The 20,724-nt window shown below is 27.2% G+C and overlaps 1 protein-coding gene across 1 annotated transcript; it reads left to right on the plus strand.

Moving 5' to 3' along the window:
* Nucleotides 1-746: 746 nt before the first annotated feature.
* Nucleotides 747-4,680, plus strand: LOC107411329 (E3 ubiquitin-protein ligase RSL1). Its single transcript, XM_016018895.4, has 3 exons — nucleotides 747-1,704; nucleotides 2,816-3,588; nucleotides 4,390-4,680. Exons 1-3 carry the CDS (start codon nucleotides 940-942, stop codon nucleotides 4,580-4,582), a joined length of 1,731 nt encoding a protein of 576 aa, XP_015874381.3. The 5' UTR covers nucleotides 747-939; the 3' UTR covers nucleotides 4,583-4,680.
* Nucleotides 4,681-20,724: the final 16,044 nt, after the last annotated feature.

Genomic DNA, 20,724 nt, shown 5'->3' on the forward strand with positions numbered 1-20,724 from the left:
TTTGTGGTTTAATTTGATATTATACAGCTAAAGTACAAATATGTTAAATTACAGATCATTAGTTCCAAAAACTCCCCCCCCAAAAAAAAAAAAAAGAAATAGTTATTTATGAAAATAAAAAAATTAAAAAGAAATAAACATTCATATTTATATGATTAATAAAAATAATAAATAAGAATCAAACTTAGCCATTTAAAAATATTTTTAATTTTAAAAATTTTCAAATTTAATAAAAATTAATAAAAAAATATTTTTATATTTATTTATATATTTTTACTGTATTATAATCCATCTAAATATAAATTTATCAAAATATGATAAATATATTTTTCAAATTTAACTAAGTTAGAATGTAAAAGTAATAATTTTAAAGGTTTTTTAAAAAATAATTATTCCCTCAAATGAATGCTTTCAAATTTAAAAACCTATCAAATACATTAAAAATTAATCTATAAAATAGTTAGAATAATTATTTTATTTATGTAGTTATTCGCGAAGTCAAATATGCTCCTAGATTAATATCTATAAAATTCAAATTTAAATTTAAAAATAAAATTAATTACGCCAAAGACCACCAACACTTTTTTATTTTTTATTATTATTATTTCTTTTTTTGGGGTGAGTTTACTAACACGTTTTCTATTCAAAAAAACAAACAAATAAAATAAAATAAAATAAATTCCGCTGGCAACGTTGTTATTATAAATATATAAAATAAACCTACAGTTTTATACCTAATTCCAAAAGAGGTTTACACAAAACATTCATAACATTTATTATTTCCCACAAAATCCAAAAATCCAATCGTCCATCCTAAGCTTCGATGATTCCGTCTCCATGGAATAAAACCACAGCAAAACCCTCCACCCCACCTTTCCGAGTTTTTTCCCAAAACAAATTTACTTCTTTCTTTTTATCTCCAAAATTTTTCTCTCGAAGATGGCCACGAGGAGGCCCACCACCACCACTACTAGACGCCCACAAGTCCGCGACGACGGCGAAGACGACGACGACCTTCACTCCTTGGTCTCCGAGCAACGCAACGAGCTAATGGCGGCTGAAACCCTCGAGTCCGACCTCGATCTCGCCTTCAAACTCCAGCTCCAAGAAGCTGTCGCTGCCTCACTCGCCCACCAACCCTCCTCTTCGGCCCCTCTGGAACCTCAAAACGACACCGTTTGCCACTCTGTTGGATTCGCCACCGTCCAGTCTGAAGAGCTCGTCAGGCTTCAGCAGGAGTTGAAGGACCGGCAACAGAGCGAGATCGAGATGCGGAAGATGAGGGAGGATCTCTGCCGTCGGATTCACGACCAGAACTTCGCTAGGGAGATACTCAGGATTCCCGAGGAGGATTGGAGAGATTGGGGTGATAACTTTGAGAAGCCCTTTTGTGGTGAAGGCTCATCGTCTTCATCTGGTGGCTCCACCGCTATTGGAAATGAATGCGAGTACAGGCTTTATTTCAAGGGCTTGATCAGCGACGAAAAGGTTGGGGATCAGAGGATCAAACTGGCTGGGATTGGAGTTGCGATTTGCGATTCCAGGGATAATTTGATATTCGAGGTCAGGAAACCTCTGATCGTCAATGGGATGAACAAGATTGGTGCGGAGGCTAAGGCTCTGATCGAAGGGCTTAATGCTGCTCTCGTTTTGGAGTTGAAGCGGCTCGTTTTTTACTGTGATTACTATCCCATTTTCCAATTTGTGAGTTTTCTCTGTTCCTAAAACATTTCTTCTTCTTTTTTTTATAAATTTATATTCTTGATTCTAACTGAATTGGTGGATTTTCCGCGAATTGAATCGCTCGATTTCGTTTTGTTTTGGGTTTTCAATAATGTCTTTGTCAATTTGGGGTGTTGTTTGGATTGTAATTAACTGCTGTTAATAAAACAGATGATTCATAATGTGAGACTGGTGGATGACTGGAATGGATTTTTCAAAAAATGAAATGAGATAATAGTACATATGAAGCAGGAAGAGGATTGGAAAATTTGATGATAGTAGATGCACGCTTTTGAGATGAAAACTCTCTATGTATGAAAGAACATGGTTCGAAATTATTTCATCTGCGAAATTTATTTGTAATATTGTACTATAAAGTCCATATAAGTTTCAAATAAGATAAATCATTAAAAAACATAGAATTATGAATCATGGAGTATGAAAATGTTCGTCAATCTGTCAATCTATCAAAATCTTTAAGCAAATCTTAATCGAGGTTTTTAGCTCTGCGTGCAATTACTTCATCTTCCTTCCTCTTTCATTCATTTCGTTGTCTCGTCTCACTTGATTTTCCCTCTCTGCAATTGTTTTTTTTTTTTTATTTATTTATTTTTACTTTCTTGACCCAAGTGCATCCCCACTCTTGCTGTTAAATCATTTTCCTAAAGTGGTTCAGGTTTCAGTTGCTCTGAACTGCTAAATGCAGAGGCTGTGCATGGTATAAGCCATTTGAAACTCTGGAGAAGTACATTCCTTTAAAGAACTTGTCTTATCGATTATGTTTTCACCAGTTGCCTAGTTATATATGTTTAGCACTATTCTCTCTCTCTCTCTCTCTCTCTCTCTCTCTCTCTCTCTCTCTCTCTCTCTCTCTCGCTATGACATTTTTCTTATTTAGCCCTAGATTCATCTACCTCCAGCGTTGTAGAGTTTGGGATTTATGGAAAAGATTTGGCAATTGTGATTCAAGTTTTATTCATTAATTGTGTGTTTTGAAATCTTAGTTTATGCTATTTATTATATTAGTATTTGTTTTTTATTTTTCCAATTTAACCTTGAAAGAACTTGTAGACATCGTATTTTATACTTGTAGGTTAACCAAAGATGGCCTGCAAAGCAGCGCAAGATTGCAGTGCTCATCAATCAGGTGAAGAATCTTCAAAGACAATTTACATCTTGCAATTCAAGGCTTGTGCCACGAAATGATATAAAGTTTGCATTTAAACTTGCAAGAGATGCAATAGTGTCTCAGACCAACAAGACTGCAGAATCTAGCCGTTGCAAGAGTCTGAATGAGACTTGTGTGATTTGTTTTGAAGATACTGAGGCTAGTCAAATTTTTTCAGTTGATGGCTGCTTGCATCGATACTGCTTTTCTTGTATGAAACAACATGTGGAGGTCAAGTTGCTTCATGGGATATTGCCTAAATGCCCTCATGAAGATTGTAAGTCTGACCTTGATGTTGGCAGTTGTGGCAAATTTTTGACACCTAAAATTATGGAGACCATGCGCCAACGCATAAAGGAAGCTTCAACTCCTGTCACAGAGAAAGTTTATTGTGCGTATCCAAGGTGTTCAGTTTTAATGTCAAAAACTGAACTTTTGGAGTATTCAACGAAGCATTTAGTTGATGTTGAGCGATCAGGAGCTCGGAGATGCATGAAATGTAATAACCTCTTCTGCATCAATTGCAAGGTTCCTTGGCACCGTAACATGACTTGTGTTGACTACAAAAGGTTAAATCCTTATCCCCCTGCAGAAGAATCAAAGCTGAAATTTCTTGCATCAAAGAATCTGTGGCGCCAGTGTAAGAAGTGCAATCATATGATTGAACTTGCTGAAGGTTGCTTCCATATGACGTGCAGGTATTTTTTTTAAAATTTAAATTTGAACAATAATACCATTTTTTTATTTTTTTATTTATTTTTGGGTGGTGGAGGAAGAAAGTTTTGTTTAAAAGATGTTAATCCACCTGACTACAATTTGTACATCGTCTAAATGTCCAAACTTGTAAAAGGGGTGATGTATTTGTCAAGACTCAGGGATTTTTTTTTTTTTTCTTTTTAAATTTTAATTTGAACTAATCTAGTTACAGCTGGTATGAAAATGGATTTTTGCCTTTTGAACATTGTGTAATCTTTCGTTAGCAAAAATTTTAAAATTAGTTTAAACCAACTTACAAAAGAACTTAGGTCATCAATCCATATTTGTTGGAAATAAAGCAGTCTCTCTCCTGGGTTCAAATCTTCTATCCTTTCCCATTCCAAGCAAAATAGCTGCATAGGAATCCTTGAGATAGACATTATATAGTATCGATGTTTATATGTGATAAAGAAAAAGCCAAAAGCATTGAAGGACTCAAATGCCTTAATTGAAATTGTTTATAAATAGAAGGAAGGGCTTCATTAGTTTGTTTATTTTGACAAAGTATTTTCAGACTGCAAATTAACAGTTGGTACCTGGCTTGCCTTCGGTAAATTAGATTGGGTTCTCAATTTTTCATTAATAGTAGTGCTTTCATTGCTTTTGTTGTTTTGAAACTGCAAATTAATAGTAGTTGATACCTGGCTTGCCTTCAGTAACTTAGTATTAAGTCTGATTGATCTAGATTGGGTTTCCATTGTCATTAACAGTGCTGCTTCTTTTTGATTTTGTTGTTTATGCAGATGTGGGCATGAGTTTTGTTATAACTGTGGAGCCGAGTGGAAAGAGAAGAAAGCAACATGTGATTGCCCACTCTGGATTGAGGATAATATATTGTACGATGAGGATGATGAAGAAGATGAAGACGACGAAGAAGAAGAAGAAGAAGACGAAGACGACTACTATGACTCTGATTCCGATTATTTTGCCATGTAAATGACCTTCACTTCTAAATTTCTTCCTTTTAATCTTGTTATGACTGGACAATAATCCATGGCATATGCTCGTATATATTGCAAATTTTGTTAGGTTTACCCTTCCCTCTAATTTATCTGCTGCATGCCCATCAATTTTTCATCCTCTTTATGAGCTCTAGAAAATTTAGAATTAAAAAAGTTGGAATTTTTTTTTTTCTTTTAATAAAAATAATAAAAGTTATTTAGCAGGTGAAATAGTCATATCATTATGCAAAAGCATAAAAAGCCCCAAGCAAATTACTTGGTCAGTACAGGTTGAAGCATGCTTTGCAATAGCATGGGAAACCTTGGAGTAGAAGAAGTAGAAACACGGTATTGTTGAAAGCCATGTTGAAACTTATGATTGAAATTGTTAATTGCGCCTAGCTAATCTTCCTCTCTTCCACTTTCATTTTGATTCACAATGAGTGGAAAGCAATATTGTTGAACAAGAGGTGTGATTGGAAAGGAGAGAAGGAGGCATAGAGAGGTGAGAATTGAAGGTGGGAAAAGATATCATGAAAATGAAAAGCAAGAATTTCAATGGAGGATATTATTTGAAGAGGGACTGGAAAAACTAATATTTATGTTTTGTTTTTTCTTTCTTTAATCTCTTTACACTAACGGAGTTGCAATTAAAAATAATGAGCAGATTTTCAAGTTGACATGCATATATATATATATATATATATTAGTGAAACTTAGCATGCACATTGGGATACCCATGGAGAGGACATAAAAATGGTGTTGGTTCTGTACGTTGATTGATGGATCATATACATATATAGTAGCCTTGATCACGTGGGTTGCACGTGGTCTTTAAATATATTTTTATTTGAATTTTTTTAATTTTATTTATTTATACTTTTTATATAAGTGTTTGTTCCAATTTTTTAAAAGTTGATATTATTTATGTGAGACAAAAAACGTTAAAAAATTTTAAAATAAAAGTAATGGGTTAATGCAATGCAAAACTAATGTTGTGCTCTTGGATCAAGTTTTTAAACGAACCGATCGAAGATAAAAAGAAATAAATGCATAAACTTTTAAATGGTATGGTTTTCACTGTTTGTTAAATTGGATGGATCGCAAAATGTAGCAAATGGAGTAATCTAATAGGAAACAATTTTAAGGTTTGTCTATTGCTGAATGTTTTTTTTATCCCAAATATGAAAAGTAATAATAAAACTAGTGGTTATTTTTGAAATATAGAATTTTATTTATACTTTTATTAAATTGCTTGTTTGTTGCCACTGGTTTAATTTTTAAAATGAACAGATCTAAGATGTTGAAATTTCTAATGATATGGCTCGACTGTGTGTTAAATTAGATGGATTGCAGATTAATAAAACAACGTGTATCATCAAATGGTGTAATCCAATGTCAACAATCTTTTTTTTTTTTTTTAATAATTTATCTAATTTACAAATTATTTAAAATTTTCTCTTGAAAACACAAATAAAGATGTTCACTTTCGTCAATGCCAAACAACCTTAGGCTCTACAAATTGAAAACTAATTATAAAACCACTCGGTGGCTATTTTTGAAGTATACGGATTGACCACAAAAGTTGGAAACATTATTTGAAAATAAAAATGAACTTGGAAAACGTCTTAGAGATGTTTCACATATATCTAAACAATTTTACAAACATAAATATTAAACAAAAAAGGTAATATTTATCATTTTAAATCTAAAAATATTTATTTAATATAAATATATATTATTATTTGATATATATTAAACATAAATTTGGATAATCTTACCACTTTTGTATAATGGAGATTTTTTTTCTTTCTATTTATCTATATATATATATATATGGATTATTTAACGTATATCAAACATGACTTTAGCATTTCAGTTTTCATAAGATATTTTTAAAATATATGTATTACCACACATGTTTTTAATTGTCGAAATAAAAAGTGCAATTTATATATAGTTTGAAATGGCATGTGAAGAAGGAATTTGTGGAGCAGACATTTTGTCTGATTGCGATCCCTTCTTCTTCTTTTTTTTTTTTTTTTTCCTCAGTTCGTACCAAATATAATTTCTCAAATGGGTAACTGAATTTTGAAGTCTACTTCATGAAATAGCAATTTTTGATCATTTGGTGTGGAAACAGCTTAGAAAGGTTATGCTGCCATATTGTCTTCCCCTGTTTTCTTATTCATGTTGCTATCTTTTTTTTTTTTTTTTTTTTTTTTTTTTTTTTTTTTTTGGTTGTTGTTGTTGGTGGTGGTAATAAAGTTGCTATGTTGTTGATCTTGAATTAATTTGACATCAATGGTACTAATAAGGAAAAAAGTTGGGTGACAAAAGCATAAAGCAATATGCTTATTGGGCAAAAATGCTTTCTATGGTTTATACTGCTTTTGCAGTACATGGGTTTTATCAATATTTGAAAAATTATGCATTTCGGGAAATCCATCTAAATTCCACTGCGAATTATACTCACTATGTCAGATTACCAAAGAGACTAATGCATACTTTCTTCTTAGCTCAATTTCATGCTTATTTCCTGGCCTGTTTTATTATGTACCAGTGGAAACTTGTAATCATTACGGCGCGTGCTTGTTGGCACCTCATTTGTGCTCCACAATAATTGCTTCTAAAATTTTGTCTTCTAACTTTTTTTTTTTTTATTCCACATTCTACCGTACTTTCTGCAGCATGGCTAAAACATTTTACAAATTGCTAGTCACAAAAAAATTTGATCTAAACATACATTCTTCTAGTTTAAATTTTTAAAATAAATAGTAATTTATTATGATATTAAAGTTTAAACATATGTAAGAATAAAAAATGGCTTCCCACCCAGCCATTTATCTATCTATTTAAGAAGTATATAGTCTCATTATGAATCTTTTGCCTATTCAGCCAATAGTTAAAGGCAAATTCTATGTAACGAATAGTTGATTCCATTGTTATTTGGCTTACAAATTCTCTCAAGGATTAATTTCATTGAGACTCTCTCAGGTTTATTATAAATACAAATGTTATCCTTAATTTTAGTATAATTACATTTACTTTCCTTGTTGTTAAGCTTTCGCCGTTATATTTAACTGAGAATGGATAATAAAGTAATTTTAGATTAAAAATGTGGGTTTCATGCTTGAGATAACATTGAAAAATGTTTGGACAATGTGCAAATCATGTTGAAGAAGTTTCTATTTCAGTCATATCAAAAATCAAATAGAACCGTGCTTATTACCCAGAAAATTGTCACCATTGTTGTACTTTACACATTGTGCGGTCTTTACCTACAAAACTGATGCCATTGTTGTTCTCTACCCATTATTCCCGTCATCATATCCTTAAAATTATACTTTAAAAAACCTAAAAGCTCAAATGAAAAGAGGAAGGAAAGAAACCCAAACCACCATTGGTAAGTTTATGTTGTTGATTAATGTGTATATTTTGATATGGTTTTTTATTCTGTTTTTTGATTTCGTCTAGGGTTTATGGTTCTTGTAGATTTGGGTAGCTAAGAAGGGAAACACTTGAAAAAATGTTGGCTCTTTCAAATAAGAAGTTAGTCATTTTTGTTTCTGTACATTTAGGTTGAGCTTTTTTTTTCCCTCCTTTTGATTTGGGTAAGCTTTCGATAGTTCTCCAAAAACAAAAGGAAAAGATGAACAAGGCTTTGACAGAGTGGGGGTTAATTCCCACAACTCATAATAACAATTGCCTTTCAAATAAAAATGTATGTGGTAATGACTCACACACACCTATACAGTTTTTTGATAAATGGTAGATGTTCTTGGATTGTCACTTTAGAATGGTAGATGTTCTATTCTTGATATGTAGTATTTGAACCTTTAGTTTGTGGTTTTTGAATGGTAAATAGTGGTTAGACATTGGGTTTTATTTGTTTTTTTTATTATTTATTTCTTCTTATTTGCAGCAAGATGTTATTTGAGATTATAACAGATATGTTTGGAATTGAACAAGATCCATTCTAAGGTATTAAATTGTGGTTGTAAAATCATTATAGGGCAGAAGATGTCTGTTAAAGTTAAGTTACCTTGGACTACAGGGGATAGTATATTTATAGAGAATGATGTGGATTTATTGGAGTTATTTGCAAAGTTTAAAGAAAAATATGTTGAGAGAATAAGAATGGAGGTAGCCTTTTTGCCATTAGACATGTATGATCCTAATGACGATCTAGAAAATGACCCAACAAATGGCATTCATCAATCTAATGAAATTCCAATCCCAAATGACACCTCTATCCAAGTTGAAACTAAAGCTCAACATCAATCTGAACCCCAAACAGAACCAGTTGCCACTTCTAAATCCCAATTTGAAACTGAACCAAGCCCTTCTCAATTTAATATGGAAACTATTGAGGAATCTAATGCCTTAGAACAGTTTGGATGAAGTGAATTTGAAACCGTAAATGGGGACTCTAGTGTAGATGAGGATTCGAATGTGAACCTGATAATAATTCTGATGTATATGAGTTAAATGATGACGATAGGAGTGTTGGAAGTGATTTTGAAGGAGAGAACCCAATTGCTAGAATGTCTAGGCAGATGGTAGGCAATGTTTATGTGCCTAGACCAGATGGAAAACCTTACTTCTATAATGGACTAATTTTTGATAATGTGGTCAAATATAGAAATGTTTTGTTAGATTATGCCATAGAAGAGGGATTTAATTATATAAGACTTAAAAATGAAAAGGATAGAGTTACTGTACATTGTGCTGTAGAAGGATATCCATGGAGGATATGTGCATCACCAATACCTGATAGTCAAAATTTTTAAGTTAAAATATATAATGAAGAACATACATGTACTAAATTGACCATAAATCCATTGGTTACTGCTGAATGGATTTCTCTGAAATTTGAGCAACAGTTTGGGGACAATCCTAACATAGATGTAGCTAAGATATTTGCAAAGGTCAAGTCAAGATATGGAGTGGAGGTTAAGAATTCAATGTTGTATAGGGCTAAAAACAAGGCACTGGTTAGGTTAGGTGGTGGCCATGGTAAGAGTTACTCAAAGCTGCATAAGTATGGAAATATTTTAAGGATTAAGAACTCTGGTACATTGGTTCAAGTAATAACTAGGAGGAATGCTTTGTTTGAGAACTCCACTTTCCAGAGGTTCTTCTTAAGTTTTCCTACACGAAATGATAGATTCTTAAAGGGTTGTAGACCATTCATTGGTCTAGATGGATGCCATTTGAAAGAACAATTTGGTGGTATGTTGCTAACTGATGTATACTTGGATGCCAACAGCAGTATATTTCCTATGGCAGTATGTATCTGTGAGGTTTGATAACTTGGATAGTTGGAGAGAGTTTTTGAATTTACTAAATGAGTATATTAGGATGCATGAAACTAGAACAATTACTTTTATGTTTGATAGGCAAAAAGGGATTTTGGTAGCTTTGAATGAGATTTTTCCAAATGATAAATACAGATTTTGTGCTAAGCATATTTTTGCCAATTTTAAAGGTAAATTTCCTAAAATGGAGATAAGAAAGATGTTCTGAGCAACAGCAAGGTCACCGAATGTCAAAGAACTTGAAGAAAACATGGAAGGCATGAAGAATGTTAGTCTAGCTGCTTATGAATGGCTTATGCAAGCGTCTACATGTCATTGGAGCATACATGCTTTTGATGAAAGTGCTAAAACAGATCATGTGACCAACAATATGACTGAATCTTTTAACAATCAAATAAATGGGTATAGAAGCAAACCTATCCTACAATTGCTTGAGTTTTTTAGGAGAAAAATGATGGGTAGGTTCTGGAGATGAGAAAAGAAGGCATTGTCGTGGACTACAGATCTTCCACCGAATGTCCAAATTAAAATGAATAGGAATCACAAGTCAAGAAGACATTTAAATGTTATTTGGGTTGGTAATGATGAGTATGAGCTTTTAGATGAGACAAATGTATTTATTATACACTTGAACAGAACCCAATGTGGATGTGGTTCTTGGCAAATGACTGAAATACCATATAAGCATGACATGACAACTATCAACCATATGAGAATGAAGTCTACTGCATATGTTGACAAGAATTTGATCAAGGTAGCTTATCTTAAGAATTATAGTGGTATGATTCATCCTATACCGAATGAAACACTATGACCAGAAGTTGATGTGGAAAGGTTGCAGCCTCCAACATATGGCAAGAGACCTAGAAGGTAAAAAATGATAAGGAGGAGGTTAGATGATGAGCTATCTCTAAAACAGAATAGATCTTTCAACTTTAGATATGGAATATGCAAAAACGTTGGCCACAACAAGAGATCATACTCTATTACAAATGTAAAAAAGTAAAGAACCTTGCAAGTAATTTAATAAGTCTTTTAATTTTGTTTATTCAGTTTCATTAAATTGAATAATAACTATTAATTGATATTTTAACTATAATATTCCTACATTTAGGGGAATAATGAAAGTGGCAATCCATCAACATCGGCTTCAAATGTTCCAAAGCCATCTTCTCAGCAAAGATAGTGGGAGCCACAATTATTTTGTCATCAAGTGCATACAATTAATCAGTACCTTATGTTAGATTATGTTTTGTTGCATTCAAGAATACGATTTGCTTAGACATTTTGGAGTGGCAAATTGTTTATTAAGTGCAATGAGGTATTGACCTTTACACAATGATTTTTAACTAGAGAGATTAGGTTTAACATGAAATGTCATAATCTATTTTTTTGTGCGTATGACATTGTAAGTAGGTGTTTGCTATATATGAATGTGTACATCATATATGACCATGTCATATTTATTTTTGAGGCACAGCACACATGACAATTGTATATAATAGTTATCACCTTGGGGATGAATGATGGAAATGTAATCAATTTATGCACCTAATGAGTTTAATGGGATATTTAGATACTTTAGATATTAATTGTGTGTTGAAGTTGTTCTTTCATTTAAACTTTAATTTATTTTCATATTCATGATACATAGTGTGATTATAACAACTGATATGCCAAAAAATAACATATTTATAAGTATCATATTCTTCAATCCACCTTGCATGTTTTCTAAATTCTCGATTGTTACAGTTAATGATTTAATATCATTTTGCCTCTGATTTTCAATTGCTTGACTATATCGTGTTTGCCTCCACCTGCTGCTACTTGCATTATCAACCATGTTAAACACCTATTCATCCGGTATCCAAAAAGAGTAATAATTGCATTTCCTTTATAAGCAAATAAAGTAAAGCTTTGACGGGGTTCTTGGTTGATTCTGAAATTCTAACCCTTGCCTTTTTGCCACAATTGCACCTTCTATTTTTAAATTTGGTTATGCCTCTATTAACTTCACTTTTACCACTTGATGCTTGCATTTTCAATAATGGAATGTATGATCAGCAGTTTCTTAAGTTATTTTCTATGCTTTTGTTGTGAGTTGTGGAGATTTTATTGCGAGTTGCAATTGTATAGTTTTTGTGAAGTATAAAGAATGAGAAGGTCATGTCATTTTCGAAGAAGTTTTGCAGGTTTTGTGTCTGTGATTTTGTTATGGGCTATGCAGGTTTTGTGAGTTTTGGTTGGAGGAGTGTGTTTTGCATATGTTGTTGAGTTAGGGGATTTAAAATGTGTTTTGCAGGTTTTGTGTGTTTGGGAGAAAAAGCTCTTTTGATAAAGGGAAGGGGATTTTAGAGATGAGCAGGTTTTGTGAGATATAGAGAAGCTGAAATTTAATAGTTTTTGAAAGAGTGTTGCTGGTTTTATAGGCAATGTCTGTCTATCTGTATGAGAGCATTAGTTTTTGTATAAAATTTATCTTCCAGGGGATGTCATTGAAACTCCTCAACTACTATTCGTGATTTTAAATGGTCTTTAACCATTATTTTAACCTTTTTTCAAATTTTCTTAATTTTTAAATCCTAACAGTTTCATCAACTAATGAAATAAGGGTCTTAATGTCATTTCAATATGCCGTGTAGGAAAGAGAATAAATCTGAACAGATGAATCACTCCGTAAAGGTGACGATTGAAATTTTACAGCCTCAAGGCCTATTTCATATTTTCCCATAACTTGAAGGGGTCTAGCTAGAATTTTCCCTTCTCTTAATTGAATTGTGCCTCATCTATTAAAAGTGAATCCGCGAATTTCGTTTACCAAAAAAATATATATTTCATCAATTCTAATATGTTCCCTCTAGCTTCATTTGATAATGCTTACTTGATGATAATACTTACTGTACAGGTGTTACATTTTGCATCCATCAATTAGACAACATTTTTCTTTCTACACAAAAGGGAAAGAAAAAAAAAAAGTTATTGCATTTTGTCTCCCAAACCACAAAATCCCTTAAATTGTATCATGAACTAATATTTTCCTATTAGTTTAGTGATAAGGCAAGTTTTCCAAATAAATTTGTTAAAATTAGGCATACATAGTGTCCAAAATAAAATAAAATTGAATAAGACAATTTGTAAACAAACTTACACGATTCTATATTTGTTTTCACTAAATTTATTAATCAAAATACATGATTGGTGTTCTGATAAGAAAATAATAGTGCACGCACAATATGAGAGATTTTGTAATATAGTGGGTAAAATGCAAAAAGTTATAGGTTTGAAAAGCATATAATGTCCCAATTTATCAAAAATAAAATAAAATAAAAGGTGTAAACAATTTTAACACTCTAAGAAAATTTATAGGAGAAAGACCTAACATAGAAAAAAAAAACAAAAGTTAGTATATTATTAGGGATGCTAAGAGAATCTCCGTTAAAAATGTGAATTATGAAAAGAAGCATGCCACGTAAATAATGTAATTATTGTTTTAAAAAAATTGATCTTCAGTGGTAATATCTAAAATGAATATCAAATTGATGTGGCTTAAATGTTATTAAGTTGAATGTCTATTTGCTAGACATTGTAAAGTTTTTTAAAAACAACATTTTCTTAAAAAGTCAACTTTTTCAAAAAAAAAATTCATAAAATATATAATTAATCAGTAGTTATAAATTATTTATGTATACATTACTTTTCAAAAATAATTTTATGATTGGTTATATATTTATATTATATAAATTTAAACAATTTTAATTTTGATCCTGTCTAAAAAATAATTCATATTAATCATTAGAAGTGCTTTAACAAGTGTTATGGTTTAATGTTTAAGGTACAACTAAGAAGGGAGGGGCAGGAGGGACCTCCATTTCTTCTCCCGTTTCCCTTTAAATTTTTTAAAATTCTAATGTTCTAAAATTTTTAATTTTTTAAAATAATATTTCAATAATATTATCATTTCCTTTTTCATATTAATAATAGAAAATATAATAATAACGTATAAAAATATTTTTTTATTATATATGTAGAGAGCACACAGATTATATTCACTGTGTCATCTTGGCATCCAGATTTAATGGGGCTAGGGTGGGTGCCAGAGCGACGAGGCAAATTACTATCTTAATGTGCTAAATACTTAGCAATTAAATACATTAACAAACGTTATTGTTATTTTATACAACAATTATCATTTAATTTAAGTTTGAAAACGTAAATGAAATTTGACAATTTACTGTACTTGTCATATAAGCTTCCATTATTTAATATAATCAAAATAAACTTCTAGACAATTATAAGTTTCATTAAAGTAGGTAACGTTTTATTAAACAATCAGCGAAAAATCAAATTTAAATTTTAAAAAATTTGTTTAAAGGATAAAAGAAAAGGAGAGAAAAATAATATAGAGCGATTCTAGAAAAATAATATAGAGGGTGTTTAATTAGGCATGAAAGAGTTGGCAACGTATCAATAGTACATATATATACATAAACTTTTTCTTTTCTCTTTAATTTATTTTCAGTTTATTTGAATGCTTTTTTTTTTCAATTTATTTGAATGCTATTTTGTAGTTTCAATTCCTACCAATACATTTTCAAATCCAGAGTTCTCCTGAATAAATAACCCATCTTCCTTTCTAATTAAAAAAAAAAAAAATTCGGGACCAATACACTAAATTAATAGTCACTCTAAATGCATTAATTATGTTTTTTAATATATATATATATATATTTTTTTTCCCAGGCTTTAGCATTTAGCGTTAGTTTCCTCTATTTGCGCTTCTTTCTTTAGAATATATATTCATTTATAATTTCTTTCGTGTCTTTGATGTTAATTGATAAGACTATAATAAAAAATGATTAAAGAAACTTTAACTATAAATGAAAATTTATATTTGTTATATAATATTATGACACACTTAGAAATTTTAAGCATGAATAGTAGGTACTACAAAAATTAAAATAAAAGAACTTAATTAAATTATTAAATGACCAATTATTCACTTTGTTTGCTAATTTATTTATGGAATATTTATTATTTTTTATTTCAGAATATTACTTATTATTATTATTATTATTATTATTATTATAATAATGATTGATAATATTATTGTTATTATTAATAGTAGCAGTATTAATAGTGGCAACCTTTTATTTTTATTTGAAGTGTTTAATGTTTTATTGAAAAAAAAGAAAATACTTACTGTTTAAGATATTTTAAAAATTAGTTAGATACATGTCAATTCTAGCTAATATTCACTATTTAAAAACAATAGATATTTTTATATATAATTTTTGAAATATTTATTTCCAAAAAAATATTATTTATATCTATATAATATATAAAAGAAAAAGTATATGCACCACGTATAAGCATACATTTTTTTTCAAATTCCTTTCAAAAAAAAATTTTTTATTTTTATTTTATTTATTATTACTTATTATTTATTATTCATTACCTTATATTTTATGGATATAACCAAATATATATAAAATAAATTTTTGATATAAATATTCATAACTATCACACAATTGATAAAATTACATATGGTAATAATTTTTAAATAAATTAAAAATGCATAAAATATTTTATTTTCTCTTATTTATGAAATATATATTTATGGCCTAATTAGTATACATATATATATTATAACTCAATTATACGTATATATGGTCTAATATATATACATATATTATAACAGAATTATACATATATATGGTCTAATATTAGATGGTTTAATATATATATATATATATCTATATATGGCCCAATATATATTATAACGAAATTATGGCTTAAATATATCTATATAATATATAAAAGTAAAAGAACCTGCAAAAAAATTTGCCACGTGTCATCCTCATATTCATTCTGATCCCTTTAAAAACATTAAAAAAATTAAAATTCAAAAATAAAATTACCTTAAAAATTCTACTATCTTAAAATGATTACCATATATTTCCTTATATTCATTTTATTTCCTTCCAAAGGTATTATAAATAACTAAAATACAGAAATAAAATTGTTTAAAAAATTTCACAATCTTAATAAAACTTAAAAGGAATAATTTGATCTTGATTTTTCGAAAATTTCCATAATGTATGAATATTATCAAGATTTAGCTATGAACCTTTGAAATAACATGTACAACCGTTTTAGCATAATTTATATAAATAATATTTTACAAATAATTTATATTAATAATCTATATAATATATAAAAGTAGAAGAGTTTTGTGTCACGTATCAGCATATTATCATTCCAAATTCCCTCCAAAATAATCAATAAAAAAAATTTCTTTTTCTATTATTTATAATTCTATTAAAATATTACTAAATAAAGCAGTTATTTAAAAATATGAATTTTTTACCTTCATTAGTTATATTCAAAAATATCTATTTTTATTATCTTAATATTCAATGATTGATTGAAAAAGTATAAATTTTTTTAACCTTTTATGATTGTACTTAACCATATACAAAATCAAAATTTGTTTTGAAATAAATTTTAAATAAACAATAATTATATATTTAAAATATTATATTTATATATATATATATATATAATTTTACTACAACGAATATTGTCATGCACATTAAATATAGATAATAATCAAATTATATGTAATATTAAATAATATATATATATATATATATATAACATACCATAAGTTATATATAATTTGATACTGATTTGTATCATAATATAAAAACTGACATATCTAATATTGAAACTGTAGATATATGGTATGTATATATATACACCTCTTTTTAAATCCAAATTATTTTTAATTAGATAATAATAATAAAAATAATAATAAATATGATAAAATTATACTATAAGGATTTAATATAGGAAAATTAATTATTTGTGAAGAATCAAAAATACGTTTGAATTTGAATATGAATTCCAAAGATGGAAAATATTATACTAATACATTTGAATTTGAATTAAATTATGTAAATACATATGAATTTAAATTTGAATTTGAATTTTATAGATGGAAAAAGTTAAATAAGTAAATATTTTTTAATTTGAATTCTAAAAATAATTTACCTTGTAAGGTAAAAATGTGTTTATAAGATAAATAATAATAATAATTAAATATTAAATAATTAAATCACATTATGAGTATTTAATATATAGAAATTGATTATTTGTAAGGAATTAAAAAATACATTTGAATTTGAATTTAAATTTTGTTGATGGAAAATATTATTTAGATATGTTTAAATTTGAATTAAATTATATAAATACATTTAAATTTTAATTTAGATTACATAGTTGAAAAAAATTAGATAGGAAACTTCCATTGATGAAAAAAATTAAATTGGTAAACATCTACATATCTACTTAATATATAAAAGCAGAAGGGTCATGTGTCACGTGTCATCATATTATCATTTCAAATTTCCTTCAAAATTATCAATAAAAAATCATCTTTTTTTTAATTATTATTTATGTTTTTATAAAAATATTAATTAATATAAAATGGAGTAGCTATTTAAAAGTATGAAATTTTTTTATCTTTATTAGTTGTATTCAAAAATATATATTTTTATTATTATAATAAAATTTTCTACTTTTTATGGTTTTACCCAAATATATATAAAATCAAATTTTGTTCTTAAATAAATTTTAAATAAACAATAAATATATAGTTATAATATTATATATATAATTTTACTATAATGAATATTATAATGCACATTAAATGTAAGTCATAATAAAATTATATGTAATATTAAAATAATATATATATATATATATAAAACACCATTAGTTATATTTAATTTAATACTGATCTATATCATAATATAAAAGCCGAAACATATTGTAGTGAAACTGTATATATATGGTATGTATATATATATCTCTTTTTAAATCCAAAATATTGTTAATTAGGTTATAATAATAATAATAATAATAACAATAATAGTAAATATAATTAAATTATATTATAAGGATTTAATATAGAAAAAATAATTATTTACAAAGAATCAAAAAATACATTTTAATTTGAAATTAAATTCTATAGATGAAAAATATTATATAAATATATTTGAATTTGAATTTTATAAATCGAAAATATTAAATAAATAAATATTTTGAAATTTAAATTCCATAAATAATTTATCTTATAAGGTAAAAATATGTTTATAGGATAAATAATAAATAACAATATTAATAATAATAATAATAAATAAATAAATAAATAAATTACGTTATGATATTTAATATATGAAAATTAATTATTTACAAGGAATTAAAAAATATATTTGAGTTTGAATTTTGAATTTTATAAATACAAAATATTATTTAAATACATTAAATTATATAAATGCATTTGAATTTGAATTTAAATTTTATATATGGAAAAAATTAGATAAAAAAATTCCATAGAAGAAAAAATTAAATAAGTAAATATTTTTTTAATTTGAATTCCATGATTGAAGAATAATATATATAGAGGTTAAATTTATAGTTCTCAATAAACTCTTTTAATATAGATTGAAGAAGAAAAATATTAAAATAAATTTATTAACAATAAAATTTTTAAATATAATTAATTATTATAGATTATTTTTAAAATTATCCATTATGATTATTATGTCGTGCATTGCACAGGAATGAATACTAGTAATATATAAAAGTAAAAAAATCAACAAAAATTTTTGCCATGTCATCCTCACGTTTATTCTATTCCCTTTAAAAACATTAAAAAAAATTAAAATTCAAAAATAAAATCTATATAATATATAAAAGAGTAATCGTATGTGTCACGTGTCAGCACATCATTCTTCCAAATTCCCTCCAAAGCACATTTATTTATTTATTTATTATTTATTATTTATTATTTATTATTCATTATCTTACCTTTTATGAATACAACTAAATATATATAAAATTAAATTTTGATATAATTTAATTCAATATGGTAATTGTTTTGAAATATTTTTATTTTATTTATTATTATTTATTATTTATCATTCATTAGCTTATCTTTTATGGATATAACCAAACGTATATATAATTAATTTGTTTATACAAATATCCATAACTATCAAACAATTGATAAAATTACATATAGTTTAAATTTTGAAATAATTTGAAAATAAATAAAATATTTAATTTGACCAAATATATATTTATGGGTTTGTGTAACCATAATTAAAAATGTAGGCTTGTGCATGTACAACATATATATAATTAAAGATTTAGATAATATTCCTTTGCATGTACTATTATTTAATATTTTATTTTATTTTATTTACCAAATAAATTAAATATATTTGACTATATATTAGTAAGTGACACCTATTGGTTTTTTAAAATTTCAGTATTCAATATTTAATTAGTTTTTATTTCTCTCATATTTCTATTTTAGGCTTTAAGTTTTTTTTTTTTTGTTTTTTTTTTTATTCTTTAATTTCAATTTTTTTTTTATGGATCCTAAACATGATCATGTTAATCATAAGCATGTACATGAGCCATGCGATGGATTTTTGAAAGAAATTATAATTCTGAATCAAGATATGATGTAATAACTCTTCAAAAAGAAGAATATACTTCTGATGAAGAATCCTTAGAATATGCTTCTGATGAAGAATCCTTACTTATTGATTCACCTTTATCTATCAACTTTTTCAAGATGATGGATAAGAAAAAGATAAAAATATTTTTTCAAAAATCCTTTCTTATTATTATTATTATTGTTTTGTTTTGTTTTTGAATATGTGTGTGTGTGTGTGTGTGTGTGTTTTTTTTTTTTAAATGTAAAAACGAGAACAAAGGAATTTTATTTTATATATTCAGCCTTCATACTAAAATATTACATAAAAGTTTGAATCCGACCATATATATATTAGGGCATATATATATATATATATGGCCTAATGTATATTGTAGTAAGTTTTATTTTTTTGGTTTATCATTCCATATTAGGCTTTGATATTTAGATTTATAGATTTGAAGTCATGGTGTAGATGAGATTTAAGTATTTCATTCTATGTTTTTTAAGATTTTTGTACCCTAAATTGTGTATTTGAGATTCTGGTTTCTATACATGAACAAGTGATAGCATTTTTTTTCCTTTTTTTTTTGTTTTTTATGATGATTTTTTTCTTGGAATGGCACAATAAGCTTTGAAATTTGAATGAGATAGACTTTTCTTTTCTTTTCTTTTCCTTTTTTTTTTTTTTTTGGTGGATAATGAATGAGAGAGTTGTTCTAGATTCAATATTTTTTTTTTCTTTTTTCACTAACAGCATCATTGGAATACATTAGTGAATAGTTTATGAATTTGGAGGAAGTCATGTTTTTTTTTTCTTATTGGTTACTTTCTTGTATATAAAATTGAAAACAAAAAGTTGAATGGATTTTGAGGATTATTGCTTATACTGATATAAGCTTGGCAATAAGAGCCAAAAGGAATTGTTCATGCCAATCTATTGGAACTTGGAAGCATATACATACATATATATATATATATATATATATAATTATAGTTTTTATTTGATTTTTAAAATTAGAATACAATTCAAAAGATAAATTAATATTTTAATATAAATCATGATTTTATAAAATTAGAAATTCCTTATTAGATAATTATTATATATATTATATTATGTTTTCTATATATATATATATATATATATATATACTTAGAAAGAGATAATATATGTGAAAAGGAGTTTTTTTACTTTTTTTAATTGATATGTTTAGAAAGATATTTTGTTTTTTATTTGATTATAAAAAAATATATATTTTTAGTATTTTTTATACAAAACATTTTATTTATTTCATAATTATAAATCAA

The sequence above is a fragment of the Ziziphus jujuba genome, chromosome 10, assembly GCF_031755915.1.
Source record: "Ziziphus jujuba cultivar Dongzao chromosome 10, ASM3175591v1".
NCBI lineage: Eukaryota > Viridiplantae > Streptophyta > Magnoliopsida > Rosales > Rhamnaceae > Ziziphus > Ziziphus jujuba.